The sequence below is a fragment of the Hibiscus syriacus genome, unplaced genomic scaffold (genome assembly GCF_006381635.1).
Source record: "Hibiscus syriacus cultivar Baekdansim isolate YM2019G1 unplaced genomic scaffold, ASM638163v2 tig00110450_pilon, whole genome shotgun sequence".
NCBI lineage: Eukaryota > Viridiplantae > Streptophyta > Magnoliopsida > Malvales > Malvaceae > Hibiscus > Hibiscus syriacus.
In genome coordinates, this window is record NW_024062743.1 from 5,325,586 (window position 1) to 5,342,657 (window position 17,072).

The 17,072-nt window shown below is 33.7% G+C and overlaps 1 protein-coding gene, 1 non-coding gene and 1 pseudogene across 2 annotated transcripts; 1 reads left to right on the forward strand and 2 right to left on the reverse strand.

The window, feature by feature from the left end:
* The first annotated feature begins 4,200 nt into the window (after positions 1-4,200).
* Positions 4,201-5,555, forward strand: LOC120126056 (glutathione S-transferase PARB-like). Its single transcript, XM_039144357.1, has 3 exons — positions 4,201-4,421; positions 4,508-4,556; positions 4,919-5,555. The coding sequence occupies exons 1-3, from the start codon at positions 4,269-4,271 to the stop codon at positions 5,374-5,376; spliced, it is 660 nt and encodes a 219-aa protein (XP_039000288.1). The 5' UTR covers positions 4,201-4,268; the 3' UTR covers positions 5,377-5,555.
* A 2,214-nt stretch (positions 5,556-7,769) lies between these two features.
* Positions 7,770-7,923, reverse strand: LOC120126233. The gene has a single exon (XR_005516437.1). It is a non-coding gene; the product is annotated as a U4 spliceosomal RNA (small nuclear RNA).
* Positions 7,924-10,549: 2,626 nt separating this feature from the next.
* LOC120126175 lies at positions 10,550-11,524 on the reverse strand (annotated as a pseudogene).
* Between the last annotated feature and the right edge of the window lie 5,548 nt (positions 11,525-17,072).

Genomic DNA, 17,072 nt, shown 5'->3' on the forward strand with positions numbered 1-17,072 from the left:
TACAAGACTGACAACATTGATTGACTTATTAGTTAGTTGATTTTTCAAAGACAAATGTTGCTTTCAGTTACAACCATAAAAAATGAAAACCGACAGTGAAAATTACATAACATTTTATTGTTTATTTCCTCACCTGATTTCCACTAGAACTTCATGACTCTAAGACCCAATCATCTCTTGTTTAGCATTAACGTTTGTACATTTCTATCTTTTTTTCCTCTATAAACATTATTCATATCTAATTAAGTCCAAAACTTGCATTAACAATTATAGATCTCTATTAACATTATTCATCTTTAATTGAGTCTAAAAAACTTCTAAATTAGTTTAATGAAGCTGTTTTAAAGTATAATTTCTTTAAAATTAAACCATCAAAGTAAGAATCTTACATATCCATTATAAATTATTTCTTAGACTTTTAACCTCGAAATCGAAGTGTGACAAATATGATAAAAGGCAAGTGGTATCAACCATTAACTAGACGGTTGTTTACATAACTCTGGTCGGTGAATCATTTAGAATGCAATAAATGAGTTTGAGAGAAAGTTTAGGGTTGTGTAATAACTTGGAGCAATAATTAATTATTAACCAACGTATAGTGTAAGCTAATTAACTTCATGGTTAATAATCTGCTGAAGTAAAGAACAAAGGCAAGAAGCATCGGAAGGAAAAGCAGAAAGATATTTACGTAGGAACATGACATATATGAAAAGTAAAGAATTTGCGAGGGAAGTTGCCAATATTTCTATTTGTTTCTCCTGAAAATAAACCTTATTAAAATTTCTCTCATCATAGTCCACGTCTTCACGTATTTTCAAGACTATAGAGAAAACATAAAGTGATGCAAACAGTGATAAATATAAATAAATATTTTTTTTATAATGGATGCACATGTATTAGTAATATATTTCTAATAGAATCAACACAAATAAACTTTTAGGCTGAACGGAATCAGTAAAATAAATAATTATTTAAAAAAAATTCAGATTTCATGGTGGAAACTTGCCCGCTGGCATACAAGGGTGGATCCACCATGAGATAGAAAAGAAAAAATATATAATGACAAAAAATTATCCAATGTTTGATTAAATTGTCAGTTGAATTTTTTTAGAATATTTTGGCTCCCAACGTTTTATTTTGAGACAAAAAGGCTCCTCCTTGAATGAAAATCGTTAGTCAATAAACTGTAACACTTCAAAATAAGAGCTTTTTACCCTAAAATAAAATATTGAAGATCTAAAAACTCTAAAAAGATAATAAATAAAATGAATATTTAATTAAATTTTAAAAATATTTTTATCTTAAAATAAAAAAATGGCAAAATACATAACCCTAAAGAGCTTACCTTTTCCTTAGTCGCTCTCTCCTTTGTCTTCCTTTCCCCCTTTTTCTTATTTGAGCTTTTTACCCTAAAATAAAATAATGGCAAAATACATAACCCTAAAGAGCTTACATTTTCCTTAGTCGCTCTCTCCTTTGTCTTCCTTTCCCCCTTTTTCTTATTTGAGCTTTTTACCCTAAAATAAAATATTGAAGATCTAAAAACTCTAAAAAGATAATAAATAAAATGAATATTTAATTAAATTTTAAAAATATTTTTATCTTAAAATAAAAAAAATGTCAAAATACATAACCCTAAAGAGCTTACCTTTTCCTTAGTCGCTGTCTCCTTTGTCTTTCTTTCCCCCTTTTTCTTATTTGAGTTTGTATTGGTTTTCATAGATCATATCAACTTTTTCTTTTTTGATTTTCTTTAGCCGCGACGACACCAGCTTTGATGTTGGTTGCCGACCATCGTTTCTCTTTTCTTTTTGTTTTTTTAATAAGAATAATTATGCCCATGTTGCACGTTTATCTATGCTTGTGTTGCACGTTTATATATGTCTTTGTGACACGTTTATCTTTGCCTTTGTGGCACGTTTTTCAATTTTTTTTGGTCATTTTTCCATTATTTTATTTATGTTTTCTCAGGATTGGATTTGACGATGCCACGACTGATCAAGATGTCGCTTATTCGAAATCTTGTTGATCTTCCCTGGTATGGACCTTTATATTGAATTTGGATGTGTGATTTTAAGTTTGTGGATAGTTTCTCACGATGCTCGTCTCTGATATGTAGTTCTTGGTAGTCTTTCAATAGCTTAATTCCCTTTTGTAGTCCGTTTATCGATACAATCATATTTATTCGTATATATTTTTTTCAAGTCTCTTGGTTGAGTTTTTAAACTTTTCCATGTATGGTCCTTATATGATATAAAGTGGCTAGTTTCAATGTTATAGGAAAAATAAAAAATTATATATTTAGTTTACGATGATAATTGTAAACACTGTGAGAAAGGTGCCATCGGCGGTAAGATACGAAGAACGACCGATGGCTAGAGTATAAGAAGGAGGAGTTGAGGAAAGAAAATATACTGAGTGTATTAATGAAAAGGGTTCTTCAACCCATTACAAATGATACTTATATAACACCACTCAAACAAGCTTAACAACTTTGATCCAACAGACTAACCAACTTTTAACAAACCCAGTTAGTTTTGAGTAACTCAATACCAACTAATTACATTTTATTATATTATATTTCTAACATTCTTCCTGTTTTTTCTTCTTCATCATCTTGAAAAACAAACAAAACAAAACAAATAACATGGCATCCAAAAGAAAATATTGTCTTCTTATTCTTCTTCTTCTTTCTTCATTCATCATTCTGTCATCGAGAATCGAAAGTGTTATGCCTCTTTTCGTTCTACTAGAATCGAAAGTGATATGCCTCTTTTCGTTCTACTAGAATCGAAAGTGCTATACCTCTTTTCGTTCTACTCTAATCAAAAGTGTGATGCTTTCTTCTGTTATACATTAGACGAGAATCGAAAGTGTGATCCTTCCTTCCGTTCTACTTTAGATGAGAATTGAAAGTGCTATGCCTCCTTTCGTTCAACTTGAATCGAAAGTGCAATGCTTCATTTCGTTCTTCTTATTCACCTTCATTTCTTTCTTTTTCATTCTCTTATAGAAGGTTCCTTGACATGTTTTCTCATGGACACTTGGTTGTGAGGCTTTCAAGTCCCATGACACTTTAAGATAGAAGCAATCCAATGGCAGCAAGAAATTGAACTCCGGACAAACTCTAAATGTAAACAAACCATTAAAAAAAAACTCTATCAACACTAACAACTACTAATACAACTCCAAACATAGGACACGAATCACCAATGCAAATAAAAATCTGGATCCATTGTTAAAGCACAACTAAGGTTCTAGGAATGACTAGCAACATACAAAAACATGCATTAATAGTAAAGGGAACAAACAGTGGCGCATGTGAGACTTGCGATTGTGGAAACCAATCATCGATGAGTGAAGCAACTACAAGACCGCCAGAAATAAGCAGCAGCGTCAATTTCAATCAGATCAAAAAAGATTGACAGTAATAACGAATGAAAGTACCAACGACAGACGAGACTCTGATATGATTCAGTTTAACGATCGAGAGTATTGGTGATGATACTATATAGAGCAACGTTTGACGAACGGAACGGTAGTAACGTCAGGATCTTTAGGTCAAAAAACTAAAAGACGGGTGTGTAAAAGTAATAAATCACAATAGAGCGAAAGAAAAATAGTTTCAGGATCTTAGGCGAATGATACCATGTGAGAAATATGCCATCGGCGGTAAGATACGAAGAACGACCGGTGGCTAGAGTATAAGGATGAGGAGTTGAGGAAAGGAAATATACTGAGTGTATTAATGAAAAGGGTTCTTCAACCCATTACAAACGGTACTTATATAGCACCACTCAAATAAGCTTAACAACTTTGATCCAACATACTAACCAACTTTTAACAAACTCATTTAGTTTTGACTAACTCAATATCAACTAATTACATTTTATTATATTATATTTCTAACAAACTCTTATTGTAATATTGAATATTTTTACTTTTTAATAATACTAGGGGCTTCTATTAAAAAAATGTCAAAATACTAAGAAAAACAAAAATCAAAATAATTAGTTAATTAAACGTTTTAAGATTTTTTTTGCTAACGTTATATATAAATAAAACCCAAACGTAGCCCAACATAGCCCATAATCCAGTGGGTACACATCACCCACTTACCTTGTCTTTTATGACTTTGGTCTACCCCACAAGGACCCACTCAACTGAGCTCATTAAGCAAGGGATAAAGTGGAAAGAGGATGAGGTGCAAACTCGTTTTATATGGTGGAGAGTGGATCAACAAGCACTAGAGTCGACTGCTTTTCCTAATGGCAACTCCGGTGAAAGTGCACGGCCCCCCATTGTCCACCGCAGTATCTAGAGTCCTTGCTTGTCTCATCGAGAAAGATGTTCCATTCCAACATGTCCCCGTTAACATGGCCAAAGGCGAGCACAAAAGCCCCGATTTTCTCAAGATTCAGGTCCATCCCATTCATTTTCTGCTTCCTCTTATTTAACTAAACCCATTTACGTTCACTGAGTTCTCGGTTTTTTTTTTCTCAAACAGCCCTTTGGTCAAGTGCCGGCTTTCCAAGATGAAGCCATATCCCTTTTCGGTAACCATTCTCAACTTACATTTCTTGTTTTACTGTAATTCCACCCGGCTTTGGCCGCACTAGGTCAATCGAATCGAGTTTGAATATTGTCAAAGTTGAATTTGATTGGATTGAAAATCTCGTGAATTTAAAATTATCAAGATTGACTTGAAATTAGAATAAAAAATTAAAACTCAACCTGAGTTTAAAAAACCTTAAGCTCGTATCTCGTTTGAATCTCGAATTCAAACTAAAAAAATAAGGTATAAATGTTAATATTATTAATAATATAATTAAAAAAATTAATAAATATAATTTAATTTTAACTAAATCAAATTCGAGTAATTTGCGAATAGCTAAAATCTTTGGTTTTGGGATTGTAGAGTCGAGGGCAATTTGCAGGTACGTATGTGAAAAGTATGCAGAGAATGGGAACAAATGGCTGTACGGAACCAACCCATTGGCGAAAGCTTCTATAGATCAATGGGTGGAGGCCGAAGGGCAGAGCTTTAACCCGCCAAGCTCAGTTCTGGTGTTCCAACTAGCGTTTGCACCACGTATGAACCTTAAGCAAGACCAATCCCTGATCAGCCAAAATGAGGCTAAGCTGGAAAAAGTGCTGGAGGTTTACGAGAAGAGGCTGGGAGAAAGTCGGTTTTTGGCGGGCGATGACTTCTCTTTAGCCGATCTTTCGCACTTGCCCAACGCTCATTATCTGGCGAATGTTGCTGATAGGGGAGAGATGTTCACTTCCAAGAAGAATGTGGGGAGGTGGTGGGGTGAGATTTCGAGCCGTGATTCTTGGAAGAAGGTTGTTGAGATGCAGAAGCAGAGCACTTAGAGCCATGGGTTTTTCCTTACACTGTTGCCTTACTGAATTTCAATTAAGACTAGTAGAGGAACTTGCTATATTTGGATCTTTTAATTTTACTCTTGGATTTCCCTGGTGTTCTTGTCCAATCAAATCCTGTCAGTTGGTTTTGAGAATAAAAGATATGATTAATGATATCCTTTACCAGAGATTGTTTCTTCGGCGTTTTTACCCAAAAAATTCCTAAAGAATCAATAATTATCTGTCTAAGTACCAATTGGTCAAATTTTACTGATATTTTGTTGATATAGACGGAAGGTGTGGATCACTAAACGTGTCTTCTTTGAGTTTTTCGTTCGAGTTGACGTCATATGGGCAAAGCTCGAATCACCATCCGCACCTTCGTTGGAAAAATTGACACGCGACAGAAGGTGCATAATACTATTCGCGCTTCACATTGAATTATTGGGTACTCTATTATTACTCAAGCCTTAAAGTTTGGCGTCTCACTCATCTCCTCCTCTATAAATATCCCCGAATACAAACATCAAATCACACTAAAATTACTTTCACATTATTCCTTCTATTAAGCTATGTAGATTTTATTATAGTTATTAAAAATAAAATTATTTTTATTATATTATATTTATTTTATATTTAATTATTTGATCAAATATTTTTGTACTAACTATTTTTTATTATTTTTCGCGGTTGTAAAATAGAAGACGAGATCAAATCTCAAGACATTTTGGTGATACATTAACAATATTAAATTGTGCTATTTAATTTAATGTGAATTTTTTAAATTTTTTAGCATTAGTTTATAATTTAATTCGTATACTATTTATTTAATTAGATATATTTTAACTATTGTTTTTTCAGATATAAGACTCTAAATCTTTCAAACTTTGAAGGATACCTCCAAGATACTCCTCACGCAAGGAATGTCAATCACCGTCAGTCACATCAGAAATGACATTTCTATCTACCGAAAGCCCCAAATATAAATAAACATCCTCTAGCGCAATAGTGCACTCCCTACACAGTATATGAAATGTGTGTCTATGGTCTCCACCTCTCAACTAGTGCAGAAATAAAGTTGGATTCATGGTTACAATGCCCTTCATATATAGCTATGTAACCTAATCAAACCTCGGCTAAATACGGCCATCACGATTTAGTATCTCTAACTTAGCGTTACGAATAAATTGATCTAATATACGATTATTCCCCTAATTAAATAAATAGTATACAAATTAAAATAAAAACTAATACTAAAAAATAAAACATTCAAAATAATTAACATACATAATTTAAAATTATTACCATATCTACAAAATGAATCGAGATATTATTAATATTTAAGCGCAACAACCCACCGATAATTTTATAACTATAAAACATTAAAAAAATTAGCACATCAAAATATAATAAAATAATACACTATTTAATCATTATAATATAATAAAAAAATTACCTTCTAAAAACAATAACAGAACCCACTTGTTAGAATGAATGATAAAAGTAAGAATGAGTGTTTTTTTGGTGAATCGCTCCTTCCGTCGGGTGTCAATTTTCCTCATGAAGGCGTAGATGGTGATCTGTGTTTTTCCCACGTGGTGCTAGTTCAGATGAAAACCCAAAAAAGGCGCGTTTGATGATCTGCACCTTCCGTTCATGTCAGTAAATTAGTTTTAGATAAGTAAAATTTGATCCATAAGTGCCTGAGAGGTAATTATTATTTTTTGGGTGCTTTTTGGGTAAAAACGCTTGTTTCTTCCTTTTATCTCCTATCATTATTATTGTATTGAGCAAGAAGTGGAGCGCAGAATAATTAAGGGTGCAAGTTTCCTAAAATAAAAGCAGCAACTTTTATGAGATTGGATCACCAAATGCCAAATCCTAATTCATATGAAACCAATTGAATTTTTCACCTTTAAATGCTAAAGTAAGTGTACGACACCTAGAGAATTGGAGCGGGGGGAGGAAGAGAACGTGATGGGATCACAACGTGAAGAAAGCCAAGTTACTTTCGACCCTTGCACTCACTCCTTGACTATCCAATCCAATCCTCATCGATGTCCCTGAAAAACCGACTTTGTCCGATGTCCATAACTTCATCAGCCTTGCCATGCGCATCTCTATCCTCAAATTAGACGGGTCCTTCTTTGGTACTTGATATTACCATGATACCATCTGCATCTCTCTCAGCTAAGCATTTAGATAAACACATACTTCGCATCGCATTTGAAGGTTAGGAATTCAGCTTATATGGGTCGTTTAAGATGGATTATCGACACATTTCATGGTTTTAGGTTAAGTCAAAATCCATCGTTTGAGGTTCTTTCAGCCATTCCGCAAGACAATTCTGGATCTCCATGAGACATGGGAAATGGCAATCAAAACTTGGAACTATAATTGTTGACTTTACCTCCGAAGGGAACCCTTCCAGAAATTCTGGAAGGCCAAGGTCAAGCCAAGGCCTAAAAGGGGTTTTGGAAATAGTTTTCAACCAGAGCAATTGACGCTCCTCAGTTAGAACTTCATGAGCTGCGTCATTGCCCCAAGCACAAAGATGCTTTTATCTATTTCTCCCCTTTCCTTTTTTATATAAGCTATCAACCCCTACCGTATTGTTTGCTCCTAATGTGGGGTTGCTTAATATTCATCCATTTTCTTTCTTGCTCTCTCCTTTAACAACATACAGATTGTGCATCATGTGGTTGCTAACCTTATTAATCCTCGGGATTCAAACAAACACGTCTTTAAGCTTCGACGCTATGTAGAAGTTGAAAATTGGGAGATGAAAAAAGTAGGTTGGTTATTGTTCACACCAACTCATACATCAAAATCCAGGCCCTAGATTCATTCCCGTTTTATTTGAGTCACTTAGTCTTTAGAACTATGGTAAAGTACACATATGATAATTTGATTATAGGACACTGCTTTGTTGAGTCATCAGACTATTAAAAGTTATAAAATGATCGTCTGATTATTTATATGTTTTAAACTTGTCTTGTTCATTTAGAAAATGATGGTCATCTATGTTGGACATTAACATGCTGATTGATATGTGATGAAATTATATTTTAATGATGTCTGTTGGCATCGTCGTTGCTTTCATGCTTTGACTCAAAGATATAATGCTTCAAGCACTAGCTTGACGATATAATGCAAGCAGAGAGTCGACCCATAAAATACAGCTCAAACGGTTCTGAGATCATATTTTATCATATCCTAGTCAGGATAATATATAGCTCAGAAGATTTATTTTGTAACTTTTAATAGTAGGGATACTCAACAAAGTAGTGTCATATAATCGGTAACCATTTGTGTACTTTATCTAAAAAAAAATTAACTCTATTAATTTCAAATTAATTTAATTAAAAAATTTAAAAAAGAATTTGATTAATCAGTTGCCTAAAGGGATTAACTCTATCAAAGTTCAAATAAAGATGAGAGATTGGACGTCATATAATCCCTATAGTCAATTTTCAAAAAAAAAATATAATCCCTTTAGGCAACTAATCCTGTAAAATCCTACTTATCCTGGAAAATCTGTAAAAACGAAACGGAAGACCAATCATGCTCAGATAGAAGTTGATATTCCCTCAATTGCTCTGCTAAATTCGATCGCGTTATCATCCCTTGCCTTCTCCTTTCTCCGCCTCTTGACTTATGATTTTGTTTGGCTTTTGAATGTTGAAAGAAAACACAAAAAACTGGTTTAAAATAAAGTTTAATGACTAAGCGTGTAATTACCCACAAAAAGCTAATTCTTCAACCTTAAATTCGAAACAAGAACATCGAATGCAAATCATGGAATTGGGGTATACCTATAAGATGAGAGATTGGACGTCCAATCATGCTTAAAGGGATAAGTAGGATTAGTTGCCTAAAGGGATTATATAATCATGGAATTGTGTTCTTTATTTGAACTTTGATCGAGGCGTTACAGATTTTCCAGGATAAGTAGGATTTTACAGGATCAGTTCCTACAGGGATTATATATATATATATATATATATTTTGAAAATTGAGTAAAGGGATTAGTTCTAGCTTCTCGGGTGTAATCTTTTAAGAAAAAAAATAATTTTGTTTCTCTATTGATTTCATTTTGTCAATTTACAGATACAATTACTAGTAACGGGAAAAATGCTTGAAAGATTCTCGTTGTTTTTATATTATCTTTTGCAAAATACAATTGAAATTTCACGTGGTCACAGAAATCAAAACAGACTCTGGATTTTCATAAACTGCTACTTAGTAACTTATGATGCGTATTAGACCTCAAAATAAAAACAAAAGACTGTTTGAAATTGTTGATTCATCTTAATTTTCATCTGAAATTAGATCACTCAGCGGCTGAAAGCAGCCTGTCGGTGGGGACGGGGCATATTTAAAAATTTCCTTCTATGGACATTTGGTTAATGCTGTATGCCAACAATTTTAAGCTTAACTGTTAATACTTGCTATAGCAGAATGCTTGTCAAACTTCTGGGAATTGGAGATCTACAGAAGTTGAAAATAATAACCAGTTGGTGTTTTGAGATTTCGTATTACTTATTCATTGTTAAAAACTGAATATGAAGCAATGAATATAACTGTTTTATTATATTCTTTCTGCAACTACATCACTAGCTTATATAGGGATCTTATTTACTTCAAGCTCACTCAACCTCACAACTAACTATAACCTCTAACAGCATTCATAACAACCTTTTCATACACTCCTAACAACACTAACAATCCTAACAACTCACACACACATCAGCAAACCACACTCCATGCACACATTAGCATTCTACACACTCCAATATTCCCCCTACTCTTTTCCTTCTCTTTGAGCAAATGAGAAAACCTGCACTTTGGGTCGAAATTGCTCAAACGAAGATTTGGACAATGATTTAGTAAACCATCCGTTCTAGTTGAATCAAAAGTGCGGTGCCTCCTTTTGTTCGACTTGAATCGAAAGTGCGATGTTTCCTTCCGTTCGACTTGAATCGAAAGTGTGATGCTTCCTTCCGTTTGACTTGAATCAAAAGTGCCAATGCTTCCTTCCGTTCAACTTGAATCGAAAGTGCGATTCCCCCTTCCGTTTGACTTAAATCGATGAAAACTTTTGGTGTGAATGAACATTAAAAAAAATCTAAAAAAAACTATTCTATAACAACAATATGAAACAAACCAGACACCAGCAACATCATTGAAACATTTGGTCCGCATCACCATAGAGTAAGTTTTACACAGCTCCCTTGCGGCCAAAATGCCCTGCTCTACCAATTCTATGCAAGTAAATCTCACAACCAGGCTCCATACGGTTGTCATGTTTCATAGGAAGATCATAGTTGATGACCAAATTAACCTGTTGCTGATCAAAACCTCGGGCAAGAAGATCCGTTGAAATGAAAACTTGAGTCAAACCATCTTTAAACTCTTTGATTATCTTGTCTCGGTCAGCTTGATTGAGAGCACCTTGAATTGTGGTAACATCATAACCAAGCTCAACAAGTGATCTATGCAATGTACTAGCACTGTTCTTTGTGCGTATAAATATTATTGTCTGCCCTAGGCGTTCTCCAAATTCAGAAATCCTTTCTTCGATCACCATAACCTTGGAAAGTTCATCTGGAACATTCACCTTGTACTGCTTCACCGACTCCAATGATAGTTCTTCATTCTTGACAAAATGTTTATTATGATCTGTCTTGACGATCTTTGATACAAAATTCTTTACAGCCTCACTAAATATCGTAGAGAACAAGAGAACCTGGCAGTGAGAACTCATATGGCAGAGAACAAGAGAACCTGATGTGTACGATGTATATTATGATGTAACGACTTTGATAGTGGAGTCCTCGGGTTCATCGAGGAACTTGTTGATCTTTTTATTCTCTTCGATTGTTAGGTTTTCAACTCCCAACTCTGTCTCACTTTTTTTCTCCGATGTTGAGGAAGCGCTCGGTTCTTCTGGAGCATCATCTTCCAAATCGGCCCATCGAACAGGCGCCTTGACGGTCTTTTTGGTTTCTTGAGTCATTGGTTCCTCGACAGAGGTGGTGGTCGAAGTGGCGTAGTTAGCGAAGGTTTCAGCCATGAAGTTGTAGAAATTAATGGAACAAACGGAAAGTTGTAGAATCCATGGCAACTGAGTCAGCAGTTTGCTGACTACACCCATTGTGCACCATAAGTGAAAAACCAGAGAGAAAGAAAGTTTAGAAGCGTGAAACCAAAATTCCCAGAACTTAAGCGAAAGATACCATGTTGAAAACTGAATATGAAGCAGTAAATATAACTGTTTTATTATATTCTTTCTGCAACTACATCACTAGCTTATACAGGGATCTTATTTACTTCAAGCTCACTCAACCTCACAACTAACTGTAACCTCTAACAGCATTCATAACAACCTTTCCATACACTCTTAACAACACTAACAATCCTAACAACTCATACACACATCAGCAAATCACACTCCATGCACACATTAGCATTCTATACACTCCAATGTTCATGAATCGTGGTGCTTTGATATGTTGGTACTAGGTAATTAGGCCTAGTTTCAACAAGTTTGACATGTTTATAAGATTATGGTTTAGATTTATAAATTATTTGACATTGTGTGTAGACAATAGTTTTATGATCCATTTAATTATCATTTTCATTATTATTATTTTATTATTAATAATATTAGTATTATATTATCATTAATAAATTACAAATACATATTACAAGCCCATTACAAGACCGAAGTCCATTTATAAATCAATCCTGGAGGCCTAAACCCGGAGGCCCAAAACTGGATCAACCCAGGTCCAGATCCGATCCAGACTCTACCTGGTCCAAGACCAGACGACCCGAACCCTTCTAGGGTTTCCTCAAGCTTCCAACCGCTCCACGACACCTCCACTGCCAGGTGCCTCAGCCACCTTCTACCACCCTCTCCAGAAGCCTCCAAAAAGCTTGATGGCCGCCCACATCGATGCCTTATGGTGAGTCCCCACTATAGTTCGGTGACTCACCGAAAGGTACCATTTTTACCGAGACCGAAGGGAGCTTCGTGGTGGGCTATAAAAGCCTCGCCGAACTTGTAAAACAAAAAAAAAAAGCAACCGTACACACAACAAGCAAACAACCACCAACAGAAAGCAAGACCCCACAGCAGCCAAATACCAAATCAAAAGAAGAAAAAAAAGAAAGAAACTTACCAAAGAAACGATGCTTACGTTGGAGGTCTTCAAAGGTCACCGGAAACCAAAACGTCGAAGGTAAAATATCCTAGATCTAGGAAATTTTAGAAGTTTTTAGGAAAAAATAAGGCCGGATTCAGATTTAAGGCTTCGAGATATTCGATTTGGTGTGTTTTAGCATTTTTCGGCTGCCATGAATAGTGATCGGCGGTGGCTGACTCTCCCTCCGGTGAGGGAGTTTAGAGAGAGTTTAGCAATTTTGGGCTATTTAAGGCCTATTTATACCCTCATCAATACCCTCATCAAAACTAAGTCGTTTTGGGGAGGGACTTTTGCGTAATTTCATAAATGCACAAATCATTTCTGTGGTCCCTTATATTTGTAATCTTTTTAATTTAGTCACTGAAATCATATTTCTGTGCCTTTTAATTTAGTCTTCGAATTTTATTTAATTTATATTTTAGTCACTACAATATTTTTATATATATTTAGGGTAAATAATAGATTTAGCCCCTATAATTTTTATAATTTTTATTTTGATCCCGAATTAATTAATTATAATTAAATTACACTAATAATACTTATATTTAATAATAATTTGAATTAGGGCTATTAATTTATATATTTTACAATTTAATCCTATAGTTTTATTTTGATCACTATTAATTGCAATTATAATTTTTTTTACCATTTATGTTTCAATATTTTAAATATAGTATTTAATTATTATTTTATTTCATATGAATATATTTAATTAAATAATAGTATTTATTTTTTTTAATATTAAAGAAATGAACTATCTTAAAGTAATTAGATGTCCTTTTCTAATTTTTTAAATAAATAAAATACTATATTTAATTTATTTTTATTTAAATTATATTTTTTTAAGAAAAATTATCATATTCTTATTAATATTTATTTATTTTTTAATATTAAAGAAATGAGCTTTCTTAAAGTAACTAGATGTCATTTTATAATATTTTTAAATAAATAAATGCCCTATTTATAAAACCCTAAGTATATATATATATATATATACCTTAGTTTTATAAAAAATATTTTTAATATATTTTTCCTTAGAATTATACGATTGAACCTAAAATAATATGATCATAAATTAAATTCATATTCGAATTCTTAAATTTCTACTAATAAAGACAATTTATAATCAAAGGGTACCAATTTTTGGGCTTTGTGTGGGTGCTAATCCTTCCCCAAACGTAACCGACCACGAATCCTTTTTTATTACTAAAAGGAATGAATTTCTGGTTATAAGCAGACCAGTTTATCTTTTAACTGATGTTTTATTAAAAACTCTTTTAAAAGATGATTTTTAGGTATTCGATCTACCTAACCCAAAAGGTCGATGGTGACTCCAAAACATTTCCAATAAAAACCATTCATTTATTCACATACTTTTCCCGCCAAGAAAAATTCGTACCGGGCGAAAACCGGTTACGACAGCTTGGCGACTCTGCTGGGGATCTGGTCAAACCTAAGTCGATTATATATTGCTTCAATTTAGAAATTAAGAATTTAATTTTATTTAATTTATGATTCTTTTGATTTCTTTCAATTTATTTTATACTCTTGTATATTAATATTTGATTATTTTTAGATATTAGGATTCAATATTTGTGATGCAATTGAGAATTTCTCCTCACACACAACACTTGCATTGCATAACATAAGCTCTATACTTGAGCTTCTTTTCCTTTTAAGTGGGAGTGAAAGCGACGTCTTCGTGAGAATTTATTCTCCGTGTCAGACCTAGAAAGTAGCTTTCCGGTTCATATGCTCTATGTGTTCGTGAGAACTTATTATCCGTGTCAGGCATAGGGAAATGCGTCCCCTCGAATTGAACTCAATCCGCTTAAGTCAGTAATGGACTAGGATTGAGGGTTTGGCAGCCCAAAGGGGCACCAAATCTAAGACAAGGCTGAAACTCTGTCTGTAGGTGTACACAAAGGAGAAATAAGTTCTAGCTTTTAATTTATTTGATTTTTTTCTCAATAAATGCATGTGAACTAAAAATCATGCGGTTAGGTTAATTTTTTTCCAAACAAAACATGAAACTAGAAAGCATGAGGTTAGGATATATTAGATACCATGATAATATAATCTTTTATTTCCATTAATTGGTATTAACCATTTTATTTTATTTTCTTTTTTTTTATCTATTTTGAAGATACATTTTATTTTACTCTAACTTGTTTATATTGATTTCTTTTGTTTGCATTGCATGATCATGACATGATTAGAAGGTATTGATTCAATAGTGGACATCAAATTGAAAAGTTTTCATATATGGACAAAAAGTTTTATGATCAAGCAAACTATGACGCAACCAAAGAATGACATCCTGAGGGAACTCCAAGGATAAAGGAGAGCTATGCATACAAAGATCCTGTTAGATTGATACCAAAAGTATTCAACGGTAAGAGTATCAGTCGGGGCATTCAAAATGAAGGAGGTTTTTATGAAGCTCAAGCATGTTATTTGAAGGATTAAAACAATAAGTTAAGTACAAAGATGAAAACCATGTGTGAGAATTTCCAAAATATCAGTAAAGCCTTTCAAAATGTTGGCATAGGAAACAATCCAGAAGAGTGGATAACATGGGTCACCAAACTGGAAAAAAAACTGCAATATACATGAAGGTCGAGCTAAAAAGTTTTCTCATGGTTTACGAATTAGAAGAAAGACGCAATACAACTGTCATTGAATTAAGAAAATATCAAGCTGAAAATCAAATGTTAAGAAGGTTCATAGCCAACAAGGAAGCATCATATAAAATCCATCAGCATGAGATTGATACTGAATTAAAAGCCACTAGAGCCAAGAACAATATATTACTGAAATGTTTCGATGATTATGGAGATCTTGTATGAGAACTTCTTGAACACAAAGATACCCTCACAAGAAAAAAATGAACAACATTGTCTACATCTCCGAGAATTGACACTGAAGATGAAGGAAAAAAACAATGCCATTAAGGAAACTGCTACTCAAGCAAATAATGTGGCTCATAAACTGGTTGATTTAGCTGTTTTCACGAGAGAATTAAAGCAGATTGACAACTCAACACCTGAGCATGAGTGGAAGTTAATTTGGCTTTTAAAGGAAATAAAGAAGTTAGGAGTGAAAGTTATCCCCTATATGTAAAGTTTTGTTTGATGTATTGAAACTTTTGTGTTCAATGAAATCTTTTTTAAGATGATCACTCTTGATTAACTCCTTCGTTGCATTTTCATTTTCATTTTGCATTCTTACTTTTATGTTTGCATTTGCATTTTTATATTTTCATTTGCATTTTTATTTTATATTTTTCTTCATTACATTTTCATTTGCATTTGCATCTTTGCATAGTTAAATTTATAGTTTCAATCTTACATCATGCATTTGCATTTTTTTTGTTTCAAACTATGATACATGTATTAAATCAAGAAAATATGGGAATAATTCATGGAGGATTCCATGACAGAGTTTTCGAAATCAAATTGAAGCCAACTTGGTCTTCCTAAAGAAGGATAAGAGCCATGAATGAGATTGTAACAAGGGTTGGTAGAATCGAGGAACTCCAAGAGTAACTTATCGAGATTCAACAAGAAATGACTAATCAAGCAAAAATGTTCCAAGATGGTTCAAAAGAACAAATGACCAAATTAATGGACCTGGTGAATGTTGTGATCCATGGAGAGAAACCCTTAGAGGATCCCGCTATAAAGGCTATGAATGATATTCTGAATGATAATGATGAGGTCGAAGTGATATTGTCCGATGACCAAGAACCTATTAGGGAGCATGGTAATTCAAGACAACTTTAAGATTTGGATGTGGTCCCAGGGGGTATTGTTAAATTGATGGTGAATGAAGAATTAATGAAAGAAAAAAGTTTCCTTTTAAGAAATAAGCCTTACTCAAAGAAGAGGGGCATATAAAAGGGTCGAAGGCTGATCAAGAAGAAAAAGAATATGCAGGGTTTTCAATTTCCTCTTTTCTACTTTTCGGGTGAAAATTGCATTAAAAATGCTCTCAACTGGATTAACTGCTCCACTATATGTTCAATCACAATGGCCTCCAAATGAGAATTGGACCTATAAGGAGGTTCCTTGGATAAACCAGACTGGAACTCCAATTTTTTCAGCTAAGGTTCCTGGTAACCTTGAGGGAAATTTCCAAGATCCTTTAGAGGAAGTAATTAAAAAATGCAAGGTAAAAGAATGGGTTAAGGTTCAATACTCATAAATCGTTGCCTCAACAAAGACTAATGTGATCAAATCCTAAGAAGAATATCGGGCGCAAGAAAACGAGAAAGGAAATTGAAGAAAAAAATAGGGCTCCCATGGATGTAATCCGAGATTGGCCCATAGGTTTAAAAATAAATTGGGAAGATGCCACCATGAAAACGTCTCAAACACCCATATCAGACTTCCTGACGACAGATGGAACTTTGGGTAGTTTATAGAACTTGACAAATAGTACGCCTAACACAGCTGCAATATGTGTTCAGAATCAGGACAAAGTTATTGTCAC

Excerpts from the sequence above, each read along its gene's own strand:
- LOC120126056 (XM_039144357.1), top strand. The coding sequence starts at position 4,269 with ATGGCAACTCCGGTGAAAGTGCACGGCCCCCCATTGTCCACCGCAGTA. Across the intron at positions 4,422-4,507 it reads CCGATTTTCTCAAGATTCAG|CCCTTTGGTCAAGTGCCGGC; the intron begins GTCCATCCCATT and ends TTTCTCAAACAG. Across the intron at positions 4,557-4,918 it reads TGAAGCCATATCCCTTTTCG|AGTCGAGGGCAATTTGCAGG; the intron begins GTAACCATTCTC and ends TTGGGATTGTAG.